Genomic DNA, 22298 nt, shown 5'->3' on the forward strand with positions numbered 1-22298 from the left:
AAGAACTATATATTATGCAAATAATCAAAGAATGGACATAGCCAATAAAGATTGGCTTATAAAGACTTCATGCACAATTTAACAAGAATAGAAAATTTAACGTGTTTACTAAATAGGTTCATGTGTTGGTAAAAGATAGTACCAACTAGAGTTTAAGGAGATGTTTTCATACTCTATTCTTGCACTTATGTAGAACATGTATGCATATGTTTTCTTGAGTTTTTGTTGTTATCTTGAAAAGTTTGATAGCATGATAACTCTTTGATGCATTTTGAGCTTATAATAAGGTTGAGAAGGAAGTTCCTCACTATGTGTTATGAATATGTAGCTCTTATATGATTGTGAGTCATGAATTGAGTGCTAAGTGTAATGATATGTTATGTGCTGGTCGTGCTGCTAGTATTGAGTCCTTTTCCTACTCTCCAAAAGTTTTAAGTGTCATTCGGGGACGAATGTTCCTAAGGTGGGGGGGGGGGGGATAATGTAACACTCCAAAAATTCCATGACTTAGACTAGAGATTAATCTATTTAATAAAACTTAGAATGATGTTCCCAGAAAATATACTTGTCTAGTGGAGAGTCTATTAGGTTTTAAGAATATGTATTAAGGTACATAGGCATCCCATTGTCCAATATTTAGTAGTATTTGACATGTTAGAAAATATTGGCTTAAGGGTGTTAGCCAATTTTAATGTATTAAAAAGTAACTTAGAATACACTTTGATGTTCAAATGCCCCAATCCAAGCTTGTTTAGAAATTGTACCTGCAATGAAGACCCTAAGCTAAAATATTAATTTCTTAGTTGTGCACATTAGGTACGAGGCATCCAAATGTCAAGCCTAGGTACCATAAGACATAACAATTTAAAATGATCATGTAGATTAAGAAGTGCCAAGGACATAGTGAGGATCCTTGGGGAAAAAAGGAGGGCGCAACAACACATGTGCAAGCACATGTGGTGCCAGTCGAGGGACAAGAAAACAACCCCAACTGAATTCGATTAGGGTTGTTAGGGGGCAGAGGATTGGCGGTCCAAGTCATATGGGTCCAAGATTCCTAACCATTCCTAAATCCTAACTAACTTACCTAACTATATAAATAACCTAGGACAAACAAAAATAAACTAACAAGTGCACCCAACAGCCTAAGACATAACCGGGTGACACTAGACGAGTAACTAACTAAAGAATTGTCCTAGTACCTAACCTAGGATGGTCTAAAGGGGTTGGTTATGGTCCTAACGACTTAGGGGTACTTTAGTAATTATCCTAGATCACTTAATTAATTAAATTAACAACTGAATTAATTAATTTAAATCCTTGTCAAAACTCGAGACCCTAAGTCAAATGTTCTCCTAGTTGTAGTCAATTTAGGAGGGCCGTTTTAGGTAATTTAAGTGGAAGGTCTTTTCGGGTGATTCTTTAGACGTCCATATATTGACATTAGGTCAGTTTTATACCACTTTTACATGTCTAAAATCAGATCAAAATGAAATTTAATTCTCTCAAGAAACGCTCTTCTTTCCAAACTCCGTTAAAAACTCGAGACCCTAAGTCAAATGTTATCCTAGTTGTAGTCAATTTAGGAGGGACGTTTTAGGTAATTTAAGTGGAGGGTCTTTTCGGGTAATTCTTTGGACGTCCATATATTGATATTAGGTCGGTTTTATACCACTTTTACATGTCTAAAATCAGATCAAAATGAAATTTAATTCTCTCAAGAAACGCTCTTTTTTCCAAACTCCATTGAAAAACAAGAAAAAGCTTAAGGAAGAAGACGAAGGTTTCGAAGTTTACAATCAGATTTTGTGGATTATTCAAGGTATGTGTTTTTCACTCTTGGGATTCATTTATCCAAGAGGTCCTTTCAAGATAAGTTTTCAAGAATTTCAAATACTAGGGTTTTTACTCTGCAAAATGGATTTTCTTTCTAACCCCAAATTTATGATTTTTAACAAAAAGTAAACGTTTTCTATGGTTATTTTCACACAAATTGTTGAATATTTGATTGATAATGTTTGAATGTCGTGTGATTCATTATATTTCTCTAGGTGATGGTTTCGAATGGATTGTTTCTAGTGTTTGATAACGTGAAAAAGTTAGGGTTAGAATTTAAGGTTTGAATGAACCCTTTTTCGACCCATTTACCTTCTCCTATGCTATGCATGATTTTATGTGTTATTATTAATTATGTCATTGAGTATTTTACTAAGTATTATAACGAATATCGCATGATGAATAAGGTTCTTGAAAACAAGAGGTAAGTCTTCTAAAATTGTGATTTCTCTAGGATGTTTATGTTAGCCTTTAAGTTGTGATACTATGTTATGAAAAGTTTGTATGATGTTGCTGTGTGAATATGCCTGGTATCAACATGTAAATTGTGATATCATGATAAGAATACGAATATGCAATTTTATGATATTCCCTTGTATGATTTACACAAGGTGATTATGTTATGTTAATCTCACATAAAAAAAGTTACGATGAAAGGACAATTCTCATATAATCTAAAAGAGCTCATGATCATGTTATACAGGGAGAAAATCTCCTATGACCCATGATAAGTTTTTGATAAAATAAAAATTAAAGTTTATTTCAAGAAAAGGGACTTAAGTTAAGCACCGATGAACTAGATAGGTTCACAATAATTCTCATGAGATTGAGGCTTCCATGTAATGTGGAACTATGGGTCTCTAATACATCTCCTCGTTCTTGAACTATGTTTCTACCATAGGGTACTAGCTAGTGGATCCACCTAGAAAGCTATGTTATGTAGGTTCTACTTTGGCCGGTAGACCACTTTTTTTCTGCGTGGGATTTTACTACACCGGATTCCATGTTTAGCTTACATGGTCTTTTTCGATTAATGCGTATGTTCCCTCATGTAAAATGAAAGATAAGTTAACGTTAAATAGGGTGACTTGAGTAGTCTGCTTAGTATAGGTAGTGGTATGGGACACTACCTAGACATTGCACAAGTTGACTCCAAGGGAAGTCCTAGGAGATTGTTTTTAAGTAATGTGATGATATGAAAGGTATGATTTTTATGATATATGACGTTACTTTTACATTAATGTTGATCACTATGATGAATATGTTATTTGGTTATATTGCTATATGAAGTGATGACTACTCATGTTCAAAATTACATGAAGTAATGTTTTACTTATGGTCTCCTATCTTATCTACTCAGTTATGTGGGTTTATGGGGCTTCACATGACCATTGCACTTGTAGGTTGGGAATGGCATCATTGGTAAGTATTTTGTATGTTAAGTTATGTGATTGATTGAATATGAAAATTTAACATGGCTATGATAATTTGTCTTTATTATGATCATCTTTGATGTCAAAGAAATCATTAACTTGTATATGTTATATGGTATGTGCATTGAAGACATTCATATGACTTAGAATGTTTTCTAAAGAATGATAAATGATACTTTTTCATGCATGTCCCAATGCGTTATGTGCAATATACCCATACGTAGTACATGTGGCGTACGAACCCCAATACTTTATATTACTACAACTATAGGTTCTAGACATTGAAGCTTAAGAAGGTCGATTTTGAAGAAGCTTGAAACTCTTTCTCCAAGTCTTGGTAGGTCCTCATGTTCGGGGATGCTATATTTCATATTCTAGATTATGTATATTTTAGTAGTTTTAAGAATACGCTATTCCATTATGTTCTTTGATTTCTTTTGTATTAAGGCCTATATGGCGTATTGACTATTATTGGCTAAGTCCAAATTTGCATTCTTAGATGGTTTTATATATGTGAGACAATAGTTTTAGAATATCATACGTTTTTTTTAATAAATTTTAGGTATGAAGTCTAAGTATACTTCATTAGTATATTAAAAGTTTTAATTCTCCGCAAAATTTAACTGTACGATTATGATGAATGCTTAGAAGAGGCTTGTCTGCGGCCTCTGAGAGGTGAACGACGGCGGTCTCCTCCAGCGTCTAGGATCCGGGTGTGACAAAGATGATCACACGTGTACTTATTATCAACTCGCAATATAGATTTTTCAAGATTGTTGGTTCAAATAGAAAGATTAAACGCACAATCTCCAGACTATACGATAAAGACAATTTGTCTAGATAATGCTGGTGAGTTTATATCTCAGGCATTGAATGATTATTGTGTGTCTACTGGTATAACACTTGAACATTCAGTTCAACATGTTCATACTCATAACGGTGTAGCAGAATCATTGAGTAAATGTCTGCAATTAATAGCCAGGTCATTGCTAATGAGAACAAGGTTGTTTGTCTCTATTTAGGGGCATATTATTATGCATGGAACAACACTTGTGCTATAAGGCAGACCAATTATCATGAATTCTCTCCATTACAATTGGATTTTGCTCAAGATCCAAACATTTCCCTTCTTAGAGTTTTTGGATGTGTGGTGTATGTTTCGATTGCTCCACCACAACGCACAAAAATGGGCTTCAAAGAGCGTTGGGGATATATGTTGGGTATGAATCTCCTTCAATCATATAACTTTTTGACACTATGATTAGAGATTTATTTAAGGCAAGATTTGTTGATTGTCATTTTGATGAATCAGTATACCCAACATTATAGATTGAAATTTTAACATCTTTATCTCATATCGATCCTCAAACAAATCAATGTGAGCGAGAAGCTAAAAAAATAATTTATTTACAGAATATTGAAAATAAGCTTCTAGATGCCTTTACTAATATTCCAAGGATTACTAAATCACATATTTTAGCTATTAATGTTCCAGTTCGAGTTAATGTACCGACGATACAAATTGTTCAGGCAAATGAGTCTAGATCACATTTGAAGTGTGGTACACCAATAGGTTCCAAGGATAAAAATCCTCGAAAGAGAAAAGGAAATAATGATCAAGATGTTAGAAAATTTTCAAGATGAGACCCAAGTTGTAACACATGATGAAACCTCCTAGTAGGTTCAAAATTCTGAAAATAATAAAATTTCAATAAATTATGTCTCGACGAAAAAGAGGTAGAATCGAAATAATATTGTGATTGGCAACATATTTGCCTATAATGTTGTTATTGAAACAATGCAACAAGATGAGGATTTTGAGCCAAAATATGTTTACGAATATAGACAGAGAAGTGATTGACCAAAATGGAAGGACGCAATTCAAGAAGAATTGGATTCACTAAAAATATGAATTTTTGAACCAATAATTCAAACACATGAAGATATCAAGACAATAGGGTACAACTGGATTTTTGTGCGAAAAACAAATGAGAAAGGTTAAATCGTGAGATATAAAGCATGACTAGTTGCTTAAGGTTTTTCTCAAAGACTAAGGCATATTCTCTTGTGGTAGATACAATCACCTTCAGATATCTCATAAATATGACAGTTCATGAAAATTTTTAAATGCTTCTAATGGACTTTGTCACAATCTATCTATATGGATCATCGAACCTTGACAATTTCATGAAAATTCTTAAAGCATTCAAAGCGCCTGAAGTATACAAAGATTCAAGAAAGACTTGTTCAATAAAGATTCAAAAATCTTTGTATGGATTGAAACAATCAGGGAGTGTGTGGTACAATCATTTGAGTGAATATTTTTTAAAGAAAGTGTACAAAAATGATCTGATTTGTCCCTTCATTTTCATTAAATGGTTGAAATCTGAGTTTGTTGTAATAGTCGTGTATGTTGATGATTTGAACATCGTTGGCACTCGTGAGAGCTCTTAGAAGCTATTGAGTGTCCGAAAAAGGAATTTGAAATGAAAGATCTTGGCAAGCAATATATCTTGGCATATAGTTTGAGAATTTGTCAAATGAAATACTTGTCCATCAATCAACATACACAGAAAATATATTAAAGAATTTCTACATAGATAACTCATATTCATTGAGTACCCCAATGGTGGTAATGTCGCTTGACACCAATACATATCATTTCGATCTCAAGAGAAGGATGAAGAGCTTCTTGGTGATGAAACTCCTTACCTTAGTGTAGTCGAAAACTAATGTACCTTGCAAACAACTCTCAACAAGATATTTATTTTGCAGTAAGTCTATTGGCAAGATTCAGTTCCTTCTCAACAAAAAGACATTGGAATTGTATTATACACATATTCGATATCTTAAGGGTTCCATGAACATGAGTTTGTTATATTTGAATTATTTCAAATCAGAACTTACTGGTTACACAAATGCAGGGTATTTATCTTTTCCACATAAGGCTTGGTCATAAATAGACTATTTGTCTACATGTGGATAAACGATAATATCTTGGCGATCAATGAAGCAAACATTGGTAGCCCACTTCTTTAAATCATGCAAAAATAATAGTCATCAATGAAGCAAATTGAGAGTGCGTCTGGTTGAGATCAATAACCACCATATTCAGGAAATGTGTGGTTTTTCTTTGGAAAAAGAATATATCAACCACAATATACGAAGATAATGTCGCATGTATAGCCCAATTGAAAGGAGGATACATCAAAGGAGACTGGACAAAACATATTTCACCAAAATTCTTTTTCACTCATGATCTTCAACAAAATGGTGAGATGGAAGTTCAACAAATCCGTTCAAGTGATAATCTTGCTGATTTATTCACTTAGGCATTGCCAACATCAACGTTTGAGAAGTTGAGATACAAGATTGGAATGTGCACCGTCTTCGAGATATCAAGTGAAGCTTTCATCAGGGTGAGTGAAATACGTGTTGTGCTGTTTTTCTTCACTATAATTTTTTCCCAAGTTGAGTTTTCCTGGTAAGAATTTTAATGAGGCAACGTTAAAAGCGTATTATGAGATATGTATACTCTTTTTTCTTCACTAGGTTTTTTCCACTGGATTTTTCCTAGTAAGATTTTCACGAGGCACATTAATTATGAACATTTAAGAAGGAGTGTTATAAATCCATTGCATTATACATGTGCATTATCCATTAGATTTATCCAAACAAATTAGATTCACGTATTGGTGCTTCCAATATGAACGAACTTTTAATATAACTATGTATCCATTAGTTAGATAACTTTTGGGAGTGATATCTCAACACTATAAATAGAGATATCACTCACCATTTGTTAGACACACTTGAATAAGAAAAGTTCTTTCCTCCATCTTATACTTCTTGTCTTCTTCTTTTATTACATTATATTATTCTGAGTTTTTTTTTAGGGAAATGCACAAGTACCCCGTCAACATATGCTCAATATATCATAGACACACTTATACTATATTAAGGTCATATTACCCCCCCTGAACTTATTTAATAAGTAATTTTCTACCCCTTTTTGGCCTACGTGGCACTAGCATAAAAAAAGTTAATGAGCGTTGCGCCCACATAATAGTGCCACATAGGCCGAAAAAGGGTAGAAAATTATTAATAAAATAAGTTTAAGGAGGTAATAGGACCTTAATATAATATAAGTGTGTCTTTGAGATTTCGGGCATAGGTTGAGGGGATACTTGTGTATTATCCCCTTTTTTAATATATACTAGTATTCGTACTCGCGCGTTGCGCGGATATTTTTAAATATCATAAAAGCAATTTATGAAATTTATTTTAACATATATTTATTTTTTTGTAGATCAACTATATTTTTTATGTTACAATATATTTAGGTTAAGCTATTAAAAAGGTATTTTTTTCTTATAAAAAATCAAACTTCAACTATTCACATGAAATATTTAATACTATAAAAATTAAATGTTTTATATATGTATAATTAAAAGCCACAAATTTCAAAAATATTATTTACTGATTTTAATTCAAGTAAAATTATTAATGGAAAAACTTATTAAATTTAATTATTAATTATTATTTTAATATTTAATAAAAGTATGAAAATAGAATTTAATAATAATTAATTAATACATTTCATATTTATTATTGAAATTAATTAAGTACACACACTGAAGCAATTCCTTGATTTTACATATAAGTAATTTTTTTTATTAATTTACATTTTATTTGTGCACTTTAAACAACCAAACAAACTATATACAATAAAAAAAACTTATATAACACAATAATTTATTTTTACAATAAAAAAGTCAATTGATCCTAGTTGTAATGCCTGAATATATATATATATATATATATATATATATATATATATATATATATATATATATATATATATATATATATATATATATATATATATATATATATATATATATTTGTTTTTTATTCTTATTAATTTTATTTATTTATGCTCTTTATTTCTAAGAATTAAATTCTTTCATTATTTAAATTTGTTAACGATAATTTCAGCATTATTTAATATGTATAAAATAATAATGTATATAATAGATGAAATATGCATCGAAATTTTCACCACATTATAAGATGTATTAAACTTTTCTTAATTATATCGACAGTATCAACTACACAGAAAACAATTTTATCAAATATCATTACTATCCAATAAATAATACACTTTAAATATGTATAAACAATATTTATTTAACAATATCTGAAAAATAAAATAAAAATTCAAATCTAGTGAATTCACGCATCAATCATCCTCCAAAATAAAAATAAACATAAAATTATTAAAAATTTACCTACAATGGAGAAAAATCAAATCATCGAAATAATTTTTGTATAGATACTAATTGAAAAAGAATAATGTTTCGGCACTTTTCAAAAGTAATATTCGCAAACTATTTGGCTTTGTCTACGTACTATGGTAAGATAAGATTTTGAAGATAATTATCCTTATCTAAATGTTTTTGAAAAAATTAAATTCTAAAATAGAAAAGTGGAGAGAAAATAGGAGCATTTATAAATTCTTCATCATTATTTTTTTGTTACATTCTTACCAAATTATATATTGGAAATTATTATATTTTAATCGTTTGAAATTTGATATTTGATATTTGAGACATAAACTATTTGAGTATAATTATTGTTTAACACTATAGTTGTTATGTTTTTTTTTTTTAATAATCAATAAGCAAACATAAATAAATTAACTAAATAAAGGCGAAAAAATTATGTGAACAGTTAAAAATTATATTTTAATGTGACATAATTATTTAAGAAAATTCTAATTATTTATTTTTTGATTTTTATTTAGTTTATAATAACTAGTGATAAAATAAAAGGTTATCAACACAGTTTATATAGTAGTATAATGAAGACTAAGGAGTTATAAAACTATTTTTTCGTTAGCGTATAGTTTTATATAAAAGGACTTTTAAAAGTTATAAAACACAAACAAATATATTAATTTAAAAAATTAAAATTTTAATTATTAAGCATAATGTATGCATATTTTTCTTCGAATATTTGACTCAGGCACTAACGTCTTTCATCAAAAATTTCTTTTAGGTTTTTGACTTCTCTATTGCAATATAACTTTACAACTGTCAAATTCTTGTCGATCGGCTTCTTATCTTTCTCCAGACAAACAAAAATTTCCTGCAACTTCTACATCTTTCCACTTAAAGAGAAAGAAAAATTATTTTTCCTCTTCGACTCCCTTCATCACACGACACAAATCAAAGTCGAAAGAACGAGATATAGCCGAGAGTAGAGGAGAAAGTTGGAAGGTACTATTGTTGCTTCATCTCTAGAAACATAAATATTTTGCATTTAAACATTTTAACGCAATCCCTTAATCTTTGATTATTCTATAGAATTTTCAATCCTAAAGTGCAGATTCATTAGTAGTAGTATTACTCCTAATAATAATTGTTGCGAAAATTTCAACGTTATGATGATGATTTTCTTCTTTCTTTGACCAAATTGATAGTGAAGGAGAGAAATTGAACAAATATATTGGTTGGGCAACTTGGATGGAAGGTGACCCTGCAAGTGTGTAATGACCCAAAAGCTCCTCTTTAGAATTTTTGAATATTTGTTTAACTTAAGTTAATTAAACAATAGTTTATGGGCTAAAGTGATAATTTATTTAAGACCCTATACCCTTTTAGCCTATATTTAATAAAATATGTGGGTAAAACCTATCACTTTTAGTACTTAAATAATTCAGAAAAAAAGAATTAGGGAAAACGAAGAACTGACGACGGCCGACAAACACAAAGGAAGAGGCATAACGTGTCCAGGTAATTGTTAAACATAATTATTCTTATTTATTTATTGTTGCCGTTAATTAGTATTAGCATTAATTGAATATGCATTGTGTTATATATATGTATAAGATTTGCAAAGTATGACTCCATTATGTGGCAGTGATGATTGAGCAACCAATTCGGCGGAAAATTTCATGAAATTAACATATTAAACTCATGATATTAAATAAGTTGAGATTTTAGGGTTAAGTCATTATGTTTAACTATTCGAAGTGGTATTGTTTTATGTGTTTAGTATAATAATAATAATTATGATGAATTAAATTTTGATATATTAAGATAGGTAATTAGATATTGAGTGTATTATACTATATGATAATTATTGGGTTTGTAGTATTTGGAGAAAATATGATTTAACCTTAGACTTGAAACTTGGAAAATATAATAGTTGAAATGTTAGTTGGCATCAAGAATTACGATCTTGATTATAAATTTGAGGTGAAATTTTAGGTCAAGATTAAACACACAAAAGTGTGAGTGTTGTTAGTTCTGAAACCTTATTGTGAATATATAAACTTGCATAGATTGCATTGATTTGGAAGCTCAACGGAAAGAGAAGGCTCAAGTCCCAGAGTGATTATTCGAGTGGTTAAGGCAAGTGGATTTCTAAACCCTTGTTAAGCATATGAAATTCGTGTATTTCCTTGCGTAGTGTTGAGAATGACTTGGAGACTTGTTGCTTATTTGTTGGTGTTGTATTCCTTGTTGTGAATTGTGCTTTGTTATCAAAATGGTTATCTTCTCATTTTCATTCGAGCATCTCATTTGCATTGTATCTGAGACATGGTTGTGGTAAGAGGATGCCCCATTTCGAGAGTCGTATCGCGCGCCGCGATGGATATTACATTTCGAGGGCCTTATCGCGCGCCGCGAAGGCTACTATTATCGAGGGTAGTGTCGTGCACCGCGACAGATGCATCGATAGATATGTCCCTCATGGGTCCCGAACTGAGAGATAGCGGGTGTGTATCGTTAAGAAAGACATGCATCACTATATTTGACATTGCATCTCATGGCATTGCACATTTTATTATTGATGAACTTGAACACGTGCTTTGCTGATCTTGTGATTGTTTCTCTGTGAAGCTTGTGACTGTTGAATATTGAGCTGTTATTGAGAATGTGTAAACTGATAGAGTGTGGTTATTGAGTTGTGTGTTTGGTAAACTGTAAACTATTAGGCTGTAGTGTGGAGGTTTAGATAGGGTGTAAGGAGTACCCGTATTTTGTTCACTTAACTTGTGTTTAGAGGTTTGCTTGTTGGGTACCGCGTGGTTTGGTACTCACCCCTTGCTTCTACAAATTTTTTTGTAGGTTACGAGCCTGGATCTTCTTGATATCTGTCATTCTTTTCGTTTCCGAGGCATCTTGTGGAGGGTTGTGAGGTAGCTGCTTGTCATCTCAGCAAACTTTCCTACTCCAGTTTATGATTTTGTTTTTACTTGAAAGACAACTTCATTTTAGACTTCTATTTTGTTCCAATTCTAATATTTACATTAGAGGCTTGTGCACGTGATAACCTGGTTTTGGGGATTGGATTAATATGACTTGGTTTCATAATAGGAATTGTTGTTGGATTGTCATTTACTTCCGCACTTTGTTAGATATTGTGTTTTAGGCTGACTTGTCTTGGTGGGATAAGACGAGTGCCATCACATCCATTTTTTGGGTCGTGAAAAAATGGTATCAGAGCTCCAGGTTCATAGGTATCACGTGTATTCAAGCCGAGTCTACGTAGAGTCTCAAGGATCAGTACGGAGACGTCTGTACTCATCTCTGAGAGGCTATAAAGATTACTAGGAAACTTCCTTTTGTTCATTCTTTATCATCGTGCGTAGTTACCTTCGTTAGTACTGATTTGTTGTATACTTTTTTGACAGATGACGAGGACTAGAACTAATGTTACTGGTGGTAGAGGGGAGGCACTTCCCGAGGCAGTTGTTGAGGCCCCAGCTAGGGGTAGGGGTAGATCTCGAGCTAGAGGTCGTGCTAGTAGTACGACAGTAGCCAGAGGTCGTGGACGTGGAGCAGCACCAGTGAGAGGTCCTGCTAAAGAGGTCTCTGCAGAACCTTAGATTGATAGCAGGGAGGACCAGGTTCCTCCATATCCTGTAGTCACACCTTTGCTTCAGGATACACTATTGAGGGTGTTAAGTGTGATAGGGATTTTCTCAGGGTGGTGGTGCGACTACCACACCACATGACTCTCGTACTAGAGAGGGGGCTCAGACCCAAGAGCAGCAACAAGCTCCAGTTGTTCAGGATGCGGTGGGGCAACTACCAGTAGATCCCGCGGTTCAGAATGATGTTGCACCAGCAGTTGGGGGTCAAGTTGCATCGATGGTTATTCTGACAGAGGATGAGCAGCGTAGGTATGAGAGATTTCGAAAGATGGACCCACCTCAGTTTCAGGGTGAGAAGAGCGAGGACGCCCATGAGTTTCTAACTACCTGCCGAGAGTTACTAGAGGTGGTTGGATTAGCTGAGTCATATGGGGTTCGATATGCTACACTCCAGCTTCGTGGACCAGAAAGAGACTGGTGGAGGACTTATTCGGGGGTTTTGCCAACTGGATATCCTCCAGTGACTTGGAAGCAGTTTGCTAGTGCATTCCAAGATCGTTTTATCCCATGGAGCGTGAGAGAGGAGAGTCGCTTGAGGTTTGAGAGTCTGAGACAGGATGGTTTATCGGTTATAGAGTATGAGGCGCATTTTTGCCAGTTGACTAGGCATGCGTTAGCCATTATTCCAAATGAGACAGAGAGGATCCACAGATTTGTGAGGGGATTGACTTTCTTTATTAGGTCAGCTGTGTTTCGAACATCTAGGGAGGGGACTTCTTTCCAGTCCATTGTGAGCGCCGCCAAAGAGGCGGAATTGATGGAGAGAGAGGAGTTTGGGAACCCTAAAAAAGCTCGTATATCAGGTCAGTTTCAGGGTGCCTCATCTGGAGGTAGGGGATCACAAAGAGTGAGTGGTTCTTTTCAGCAGCTGGGACCTATTCATGCATCTATGCCGACATTTGAGGGTGGCCAGACATCTAGGGGTTCTTACGGCCCAGGTCAGGGCTCGTACGGTTCACAGCAGCGACCTACAGGGCGAGGAAATTATAGTGGGTTTTCAGGGTCCACACAACAGTTCCCAGGTCAGAAATTTTATTTTACTTGTGGAGATCCCGATCATCTAATGCGGCAGTGTACTTCACAAAGGGGTCGTGGTGGGCCTCGACCTAATTCTTCATTTCAGACTAGACCATCAGCACCACAGGGTAGAGGTCGTGGCAGAGCTCAGTCAAGTAGAGGTGATAGAGTTTCTAGTAGTGGTGTTGCAGCTCAGCAGAGTGGGGGTAGAGGTACCACCCAGGATGGAGGTAGACGAGGAGGCCACTGCTATGCTTTCCCCGGGAGACCTGAGGCGGAGACCTTTGATGCTGTTATTACAGGTATTATCCCAGTATTCCATTGACCTGCGTCTGTGTTGTTTGATCCAGATCTACATTCTCTTATGTGTCTACGTATTTTGCTGCTAAATTTGATATGATATGTGATAGCATGACTGTACCTATTCGCGTTTCTACACCCGTGGGCAAGCCCTTAGTGGTGGATCGAGTGTATCGATCCTTTCTTGTTTCTTTAGCTGGGTATGACACTTGGGTAGACTTAATCATTCCGGAGATGGTTGACTTTGATGTTATCTTGGGTATGGATTGGCTTTCTCCTTATCACGCTGTCCTTGATTGTAATGCTAAGACTGTGACTTTAGCAATGCCTGGTGTTTCGAGGGTTGAGTGGAAGAGTGTTAGTGACTCTTATCCTAGCAAGATTATCTTTTTTATTCGTGCTCAGAGAATGGTGGAGAGGGGGTGTTTGTCTTACTTAGCGTTTATTCGGGATACTAGTGTTGAACCACCTCCCCTGGACTCTATTCCCGTGGTTCAGGAGTTTCTCGATGTATTTCCTTCTGATCTTCCAGGTGTTCCTCCCGATAGGGATATCGATTTTGCTATTGTTTTGGAGACAGGCACTAAGCCTATTTCTATCCCTCCATACCGTATGGCTCCAGCAGAGTTGAAAGAATTGAAGGATCTGTTGCAGGATTTATTGAGTAAGGGTTTTATTCACCCTAGTGTGTCACCTTGGGGTGCACATGTATTATTTGTGAAGAAGAAGGATGGGACTATGAGAATATGTATTGATTACAGACAGTTGAACAAGGTAACAGTGAAGAATAAGTATCGTCTTCCGCGTATTGATGACTTATCTGATCAGTTACAGGGAGCATCATTGTTCTCTAAGATTCATTTGAGGTCTGGGTATCATCAGTTGAAGATTAGGGCATCAGATATCCCTAAGACAGCTTTTTGAACTCGGTATGGGCATTATGAGTTCCTAGTGATGTCCTGCGGATTGAATAATGCCCCTGCAGCATTCATGGAGTTGATGAATGGGGTGTTTCGACCATACCTTGATTCTTTTGTGATTGTTTTTATCGATGACATCTTGGTTTACTCCAAGACTAAGGAGGACCATGTCCGACACTTGAGGATTGTACTTCAGAGGTTGAGAGAAGAGATGTTGTATGTCAAGTTCTCAAAGTGTGAGTTTTGGCTTACTTCTGTGGCATTCTTAGGACATGTGGTGTCTAAGGAGGGTATTAGAGTAGATTCGGCCAAGATTGAGGCAGTTAGATACTGGACGCGACCTACTTCACCTACTGAGATTAGGAGTTTTGTGGGATTGGCAGGCTATTATCGACGATTTGTTCAGAGTTTCTCTACTAGTGCAGCTCCATTGACTAGATTGACTCGACATGATGTGAGTTTTCAGTGCTCTGATGAGTGTGAGGAGAGATTTCAAAAGCTCAAGACTTTGTTGACTTCTGCTCCTGTGTTGACTCTACCTGAGGAGGGTGTAGACTTTACTGTGTATTGTGATGCTTCAGGAGTTGGTTTGGGTGGTGTGTTGATGCAGAAGGGGAAAGTGATTGCTTATGCTTCTAGGAAGTTGAAATCCCATGAGAAGAACTACCCTACTCATGATTTGGAGTTGCCGGCTGTGGTATTTGTACTTAAGTTATGGCGTCATTATTTGTATGGAGTGCATTGTGAGATCTTCACTGATCATCGGAGTCTTCAAGTATATCTTTAGCCAGAGGGATTTGAACTTGAGGCAACGAAGATGGCTTGAGTTGCTGAAGGACTATGATGTGACCATTTTGTATCATCCGGGGAAGGCCAATGTTGTGGCCGATGCTTTGAGTAGGAAGACTCATAGCATGGGGAGTCTTGCATCTCTTAGTGTTGAGGAAAGACCATTGGCTAGAGATGTTCAATTGTTAGCTAACAGTCTTGTCCGATTACAGATCTCAGAGGAGAGTGATGGGATGATTGCTTTTATTGAGGCTCGATCTTCTTTAGTCAAGCAGATTCGTGCACACCAGTTTGATGACGAAAAATTATGTCTCATTCGAGACAAAGTATTGAGAGGGGAAGCTAAGGAGGTTGTCCTTGATTCTGATGGTGTCTTGAGGATCGGAGGCAGGATTTGTGTGCCCAAGACAGGCGATTTGATTAGATTGATCCTTGAGGAGGCCCATTGTTCTCGATATTCTATTCATCCGGGAGAGGCGAAAATGTATCATGATCTGAGTCAGCATTACTGGTGGTGTGGGATGAAGAGAGATATTACAGACTTTGTTTTGAGGTGTTTGACTTGCCAGTTGGTCAAGTGTGAGCACCAGTGGCCTGGGGGTGTATCTCAAAGGATGCCTATTCTTACTTGGACGTGGGAGTGGATTACTATGGACTTTGTTGTGGGTTTGCCTACCACAGTGGGTGGTTATGACTCTATTTGGGTTGTTGTTGATAGGCTGACCAAGTCTGCCCACTTCATTCCGGTTCGGGTGAAGTATACGGTAGAAAAGTTAGCTGAGCTATATATCAGTCACATTGTTCGACTACATGGAGTTCCTATTTCTATCATATCAGATCGAGGTTCACTATTTACTTCTCATTTCTGGAAGGCATTACAACATAGTCTGGGTACTCAGTTAGATATGAGTACGGCATTTCACCCTCAAACAGATGGTCAATCTGAGCGGACCATTCAGGTATTGGATATGCTTCGAGCGTGTGTGATCGATTTTGGTGCTAGATGGGATAACCATTTACCATTAGTGGAGTTTGCTTGTAATAACAATTATCACTCTAGTATCCAGATGGCCCCATTTGAGGCGTTGTATGGAAGGCGGTGTAGGTCTCCGATTGGTTGGTTTGATTCGGCGGAGATGGACTCTTTGGATACAGACTTGCTGAGAGATGCAATGGAGCAAGTCCGTATGATTCAGTATAGATTATTGACAGCTCAGAGTCGACAGAAGAGTTATACAGACCGGAGAGTTAGAGCCTTGGTGTTTATGGAGGGTGATCATGTTTGGCTCCGAGTATCACCCATGAAGGGTGTGATGAGGTTCGGAAAGAAGCACAAGCTTAGTCCTAGATTCATTGGCCCTTTTGAGATTTTAAGCCGAGTGGGAGAGGTGGACTATAAGTTGGCCTTGCCACCTAGTTTGTCAGCAGTACATCCTATTTTTCATGTCTCTATGCTTAGGAAGTATATTCCGGACGAATCTCATGTGCTTTCACTTGATTCTGTAGAGTTGGGTCCAGACTTGACATTTAAAGAGGAGCCTATAGCTATTTTGGATAGGCAGGTTCGAAAGCTTAGAACCAAGGAGATTGCTTCAGTGAAGGTGCAGTGGAAGCACCGATCGGTGAGAGAGGCAACTTGGGAGACTGAGTCTGACATGCGTGCCAGATATCCTCAACTTTTTGAAGCTTCAGGTAATTACTTTTACTCTATGTTCGAGGACGAACATGATTTTTAGTGGTGGATAATGTAATGACCCAAAAGCTCCTCTTTAGAATTTTTGAATGTTTGTTTAACTTAAGTTAATTAAACAATAGTTTATGGGCTAAAGTGATAATTTATTTAAGACCCTATACCCTTTTAGCCTATATTTAATAAAATATGTGGGTAAAACCTATCACTTTTAGTACTTAAATAATTCAGAAAAAAAGAATTAGGGAAAACGAAGAATTGACGACGGCCGGCAAACACAAAGGAAGTGGCATAACATGTCCAGGTAATTGTTAAACATAATTATTCTTATTTATTTATTGTTGCCATTAATTAGTATTAGCATTAATTGAATATGCATTGTGTTATATATATGTATAAGATTTGCAAAGTATGACTCCATTATGTGGCAGTGATGATTGAGCAACCAATTCGGCGGAAAATTTCATGAAATTAACATATTAAACTCATAATATTAAATTAGTTGAGATTTTAGGGTTAAGTCATTATGTTTAACTATTCGAAGTGGTATTGTTTTATGTGTTTAGTATAATAATAATAATTATGAAGAATTAAATTTTGATATATTAAGATAGGTAATTAGATATTGAGTGTATTATACTATATGATGATTATTAGGTTTGTAGTATTTGGAGAAAATATGATTTAACCTTAGACTTGAAACTTGGAAAATATAATAGTTGAAATGTTAGTTGGCATCAAGAATTACGAACTTGATTATAAATTTGAGGTGAAATTTTAGGTCAAGATTGAACACACAAAAGTGTGAGTGTTGTTAGTTCTGAATCCTTATTGTGAATATATATACTTGCATAGATTGCATTGATTTGTAAGCTCAACGGAAAGGGAAGGCTCAAGTCCCAGAGTGATTATTCGAGTGGTTAAGGCAAGTGGATTTCTAAACCCTTGTTAAGTGTATGAAATTCGTGTATTTCCTTGCGTAGTGTTGAGAATGACTTGGAGACTTGTTGCTTATTTGTTGGTGTTGTATTCCTTGTTGTGAATTGTGCCTTGTTATCAAAATGGTTATCTTCTCATTTTCATTCGAGCATGTCATTTGCATTGTATCTGAGAGATGGTTGTGGTAAGAGGATGTACCATTTTGAGGGTCGTATCGCACGCCGTGATGGGTATTACATTTCGAGGGACGTATCGTGCGCCGCGAAGGTTACTATTATCGAGGGTCGTGTCATGCGCCGCGATAGATGCATGGACAGATATGTCCCCCATGGGTCCCGGACTGAGAGACAGTGGGTGTGTATCATTAAGAAAGACATGCATCACTATATTTGACATTGCATCTCATGGCATTGCACATTTTATTATTGATGAACTTGAACACGTGCTTTGCTGATCTTGTGATTGTTTCTCTGTGAAGCTTGTGACTGTTGAATATTGAGCTGTTATTGAGAATGTGTAAACTGATAGAGTGTGGTTATTGAGTTGTGTGTTTGGTAAATTGTAAACTATTAGGCTGTAGTGTGGAGGTTTAGATAGGGTGTAAGGAGTACCCGTATTTTGTTCACTTAACTTGTGTTTAGAGGTTTGCTTGTTGGGTACCGCGTGGTTTGGTACTCACCCCTTGCTTCTACAAATTTTTTTGTAGGTTACGAGCCTGGATCTTCTTGATATCTGTCATTCTTTTCGTTTCCGAGGCATCTTGTGGAGGGTTGTGAGGTAGCTGCTTGTCATTTCAGCGAACTTTCCTACTCCAGTTTATGATTTTGTTTTTACTTGAAAGACAACTTCATTTTAGACTTCTATTTTGTTCCAATTCTAATATTTACATTAGAGGCTTGTGCACGTGATAACCTGGTTTTGGGGATTGGATTAATATGACTTGGTTTCATAATAGGAATTGTTGTTGGATTGTCATTTACTTCCGCACTTTGTTAGATATTGGGTTTTAGGCTGACTTGTCTTGGTGGGATAAGACGAGTGCCATCACACCCATTTTTTGGGTCGTGACAAAGTGATTCTTATATCTATTGAGGTGATTCCTGTCACTCTCGCCGAGTTGTACTTACTACAGATTTGAGCCTCAGTGCTTCATTTGCTGATATAATTTTTTTTAAACCTTACAAATGTTGAATTCACAGGTTGATAAACACATGAGAGTTTTTTCTTTTAAAGGAAAAAGACTTATCATAGATCCAGAGCCAAAGAACGAGGATTGTAGAGAATAAAGGAGAACACTTCAAAGGTATCTTGCTCCTCTCTCTGAGTTTCACAATTGTTATTTCAACCACACTAAAAAAACATTATTATTTTCATAATAGTGTTGTAATTTTCTTAAATGCTAACATCGTCAAAAACACTGTTATAATCTACTCTCCCTAATGAACCAAATAAATCATATTTGGGGGCTAAGGTTCCAACTTAGGAATCAATCACGTTTAATCCACAATCATTATTTTCTTTCTACAATAATGGTATGAATTAGGTTAATGATCGGAGATTACAGAAGTATATTGACCGTGTATGATAATCAATATTACCTATAATGATGATATAATTTTTTCTTTGAGCAGATTAATAGTGTAGGAATAAAATCGAATATGTACCTTGGCTGTGCAACCCGAATGGTAAATTTCTATGCAATCTGTGTTACAGCCATGTCAGACTATCCTAGGCTTGCTTGTCGTGTCACAAGTATTACAAATATTACCTCAATGTTCAATTTTCTTTGAATATATTGAAAATCCCATCTTCACCTCCACAAAGTAAAGTTGAGATAACTTAAATGTCTATTGAAATGGTTTAACGTCAGCAATTTGTACAGTGTAAAAGTGATATTTACTTATATTTGTTAAAGATATATTTCTTATGTGTTTGTATATTACAGAAATAGTATTTTGAATGACTGATAGAGCAAAGAGTAATACGCACCGATTCATTGGGAAATAACAGTAATTATAATAGATGTTAGTTAAAGATATATTGCTTATGTGTTTGTATATTACAAAATAATATTTTGAATGACCGATATAGCAAAGAGTAATACCACCAATCCATTGGGAAATAACAGTGATTATAATAGATGTTAGTTTTTCTGTCATAATAAAAGAATATTTGTTTACATTCAGGCTTCATACATTTTCTCTCATGATCTTCTTTTTAATCTATTTTTCCTTTTGCTTCAAAAGCAATTGTAAACAACTCTGTCATATGATGTTTGTACTTCTAAATTAAAATGAGTAAAAGGTGAATATAGATGATGTGTGGAGAAATGATCCTCTACCTTTTTGTTATCTTTGAAATAGTATCACTCTGAAGAAGATCAGGAGAGAATGCTTGCAATATTGTTGATATGATTCTGAACATTTTCAGCAGGTCAGTTTGTCTTTTATTTATTTTTATTACCTTTCCTACGTATGAATATAAGAAAAGATTTATGTTTAGATATTCAGCTCGGTAGTTTTTTATTAGTTGAACTATCTTTTTCAATCACTAATTTTCTAATGAAATTAGTAACTTTGTTGCCTTAAATTCTTTGTATTCCTTCTCAGCTTATTCACAATACTAAAAAGAATTCAACTGGAGTACTCTAAGAAGGGTCGTTGAATGAGTTAAAACTTTGATGAACCAATACACTTTTAGCTGAATAATTCTTGAAGATTTGTTATCTTTCTCAAGTATTCCTGTTAGTTGTATGATTTTTGTGAAGTTTAAGTTGACTTTCATTGTTGTGAGTTGCTTAATCTTCGTATGTTAGATATGTTAGGAAACATGATGCCAAGCCCCTACTGATAATCAAAGACTATCCTGTCTACATGCACATTCTTTTTTTTCTCGAGTTTTTGTTTACATTTGTTCAATGATGATTCCTTCTACAATATTCATTTGGTATCGCTATTCTATCAAGTTCTTGTTAGATTGAGTAAGCCAGTCGCTCTAGGCTAACTTTTTGGATGACACAAGGTAAAATTTTGTATTTATACCATTGATACAAGATGTTAACTGTTTGAATGACATAAGGTAAACATGTTACAACTGTACAATTGATATGAGCTAAGTCTTGCATCAAATGTTGCAGATAGACGGACAAATTTATCTTTTTCTCATGCACAAGCTTGGGAGGAGACTACTATTTTAAGTCACTCTTGGTGCGCGTTATAGTGAACTTTTATTTGTTGTTGGAAACATTATTCCATTATAACTAAGAACATGTTACAATTAGAATGAATGTAAATACTAGATTTCATTTTCTCCTTCACAAATTGGAGATGAATATTTCCTCTAGACAGGGTCTATATTTGTTTGCTTTTACCATGATGAGTTTCACAAAATGACAACAAACTTACATTTATTAAGCACTTTCTACTTGTGCTTTGTAGTTTGCAGTGAGCTCAATTTGTTTTTCTTTTGTTATGTTCTGTTTTTCCTCTTTCGAATTAACAAGTTTCTTCAACCTTGTTGATATAATCCTTGGTTTAAAGAGTTTGTTGAGTTGCAACAGTCAAACTCATCATGTATATGACTCATAGTCTCATTGATCACGGTGTAGTTCTGAAGTTTTTATAGGAGTTAAAGTATAAGAAAATGTTGTTTAATAAGGATCCTAAAAAGGTGCAGTTCAAATGTGAAATCAACTTGTACACTCATTTAAAACTTAACAAGAAAAGGTCTATTTTCACTTATTTTTTGTAAAATCGTAGAATTATATATGACATTTGTTAGTAATTTGAAGGTTTCGGCAATACATGTCAGATAGACATAGTGTAGAAACGTGATAACAAATAAAATTACTCCTTAAAGTTGTTGGGCCCGTACAGCCACGGGCCAAATTTGAATACTAAAACGACAAAAACAACCTTAGATGTGATGACACATGCATGTTGAAATAAACTTCTCTGATATAGTAGTAAAATACATTGAGTCTAGGATAATTAAAGTGACTCGGTGTCGTCTCTTGCGTGAAACAAGTTCAGGCAAAGCCTTTAGCTCTCAACATTTTTAGCGGTCATGTTTCATTTTAATAATAAAATTATGAGTAAATTATTATTTGTTTTTTTTTTCTCAAAAAAGAGTACTTTAACGTAAAAAGAATATTTATTTTCAAAATAATAAAATAAATTTAAACAATTCAAAGTATATGAAAATTATTTTTAATATATTTTGTGGTAAAATATATTCTTATTAGTGAGTACATTTTTGAAAATTTGTAGTTGAATTTTATCGCAAAAATATCTATGAATTGAAGTTATAGCGATGATTCGGTGATTTTTCTAGTACTGGTGTAATAATTTAAAATTTATTAAATATAAATTTATAAAATTATTCAGATTATATTGAATTCATAAATATATTAATCCAAATAAATATTG

General features: G+C 34.6%; 1 protein-coding gene across 12 annotated transcripts; it reads left to right on the forward strand.

Moving 5' to 3' along the window:
• The first annotated feature begins 9316 nt into the window (after positions 1 to 9316).
• Positions 9317 to 21243, forward strand: LOC104648458 (uncharacterized). Of its 12 annotated transcripts, XM_069286896.1 has the most exons (12): positions 9317 to 9550; positions 9754 to 10066; positions 10618 to 10687; positions 11408 to 11478; positions 11974 to 13535; positions 16749 to 16934; positions 17172 to 17236; positions 17788 to 17857; positions 18578 to 18648; positions 19071 to 19174; positions 20235 to 20304; positions 21008 to 21243. In XM_069286896.1, exons 5-7 carry the CDS (start codon positions 12434 to 12436, stop codon positions 17192 to 17194), a joined length of 1311 nt encoding a protein of 436 aa, XP_069142997.1. In that variant the 5' UTR covers positions 9317 to 9550; positions 9754 to 10066; positions 10618 to 10687; positions 11408 to 11478; positions 11974 to 12433; the 3' UTR covers positions 17195 to 17236; positions 17788 to 17857; positions 18578 to 18648; positions 19071 to 19174; positions 20235 to 20304; positions 21008 to 21243. The 12 variants fall into 12 exon arrangements, with proteins under 12 accessions (XP_069142997.1, XP_069142999.1, XP_069143000.1 ...); XM_069286898.1 differs by lacking the exon at positions 17788 to 17857; XM_069286899.1 differs by lacking the exon at positions 17172 to 17236.
• Positions 21244 to 22298: the final 1055 nt, after the last annotated feature.

Source organism: Solanum lycopersicum, chromosome 7 (assembly GCF_036512215.1).
Source record: "Solanum lycopersicum chromosome 7, SLM_r2.1".
In the NCBI taxonomy this organism is placed as follows: Eukaryota; Viridiplantae; Streptophyta; class Magnoliopsida; order Solanales; family Solanaceae; genus Solanum; species Solanum lycopersicum.

Bases quoted from the DNA above. Each gene is read 5' to 3' on its own strand.
- LOC104648458 (XM_026031971.2), top strand. From the start codon at position 12,434: ATGGTTATTCTGACAGAGGATGAGCAGCGTAGGTATGAGAGATTTCGA. The intron at 13,536-16,748 runs GTATTATCCCAG...TTGATTCTGTAG, and splicing joins CTTTGATGCTGTTATTACAG to AGTTGGGTCCAGACTTGACA.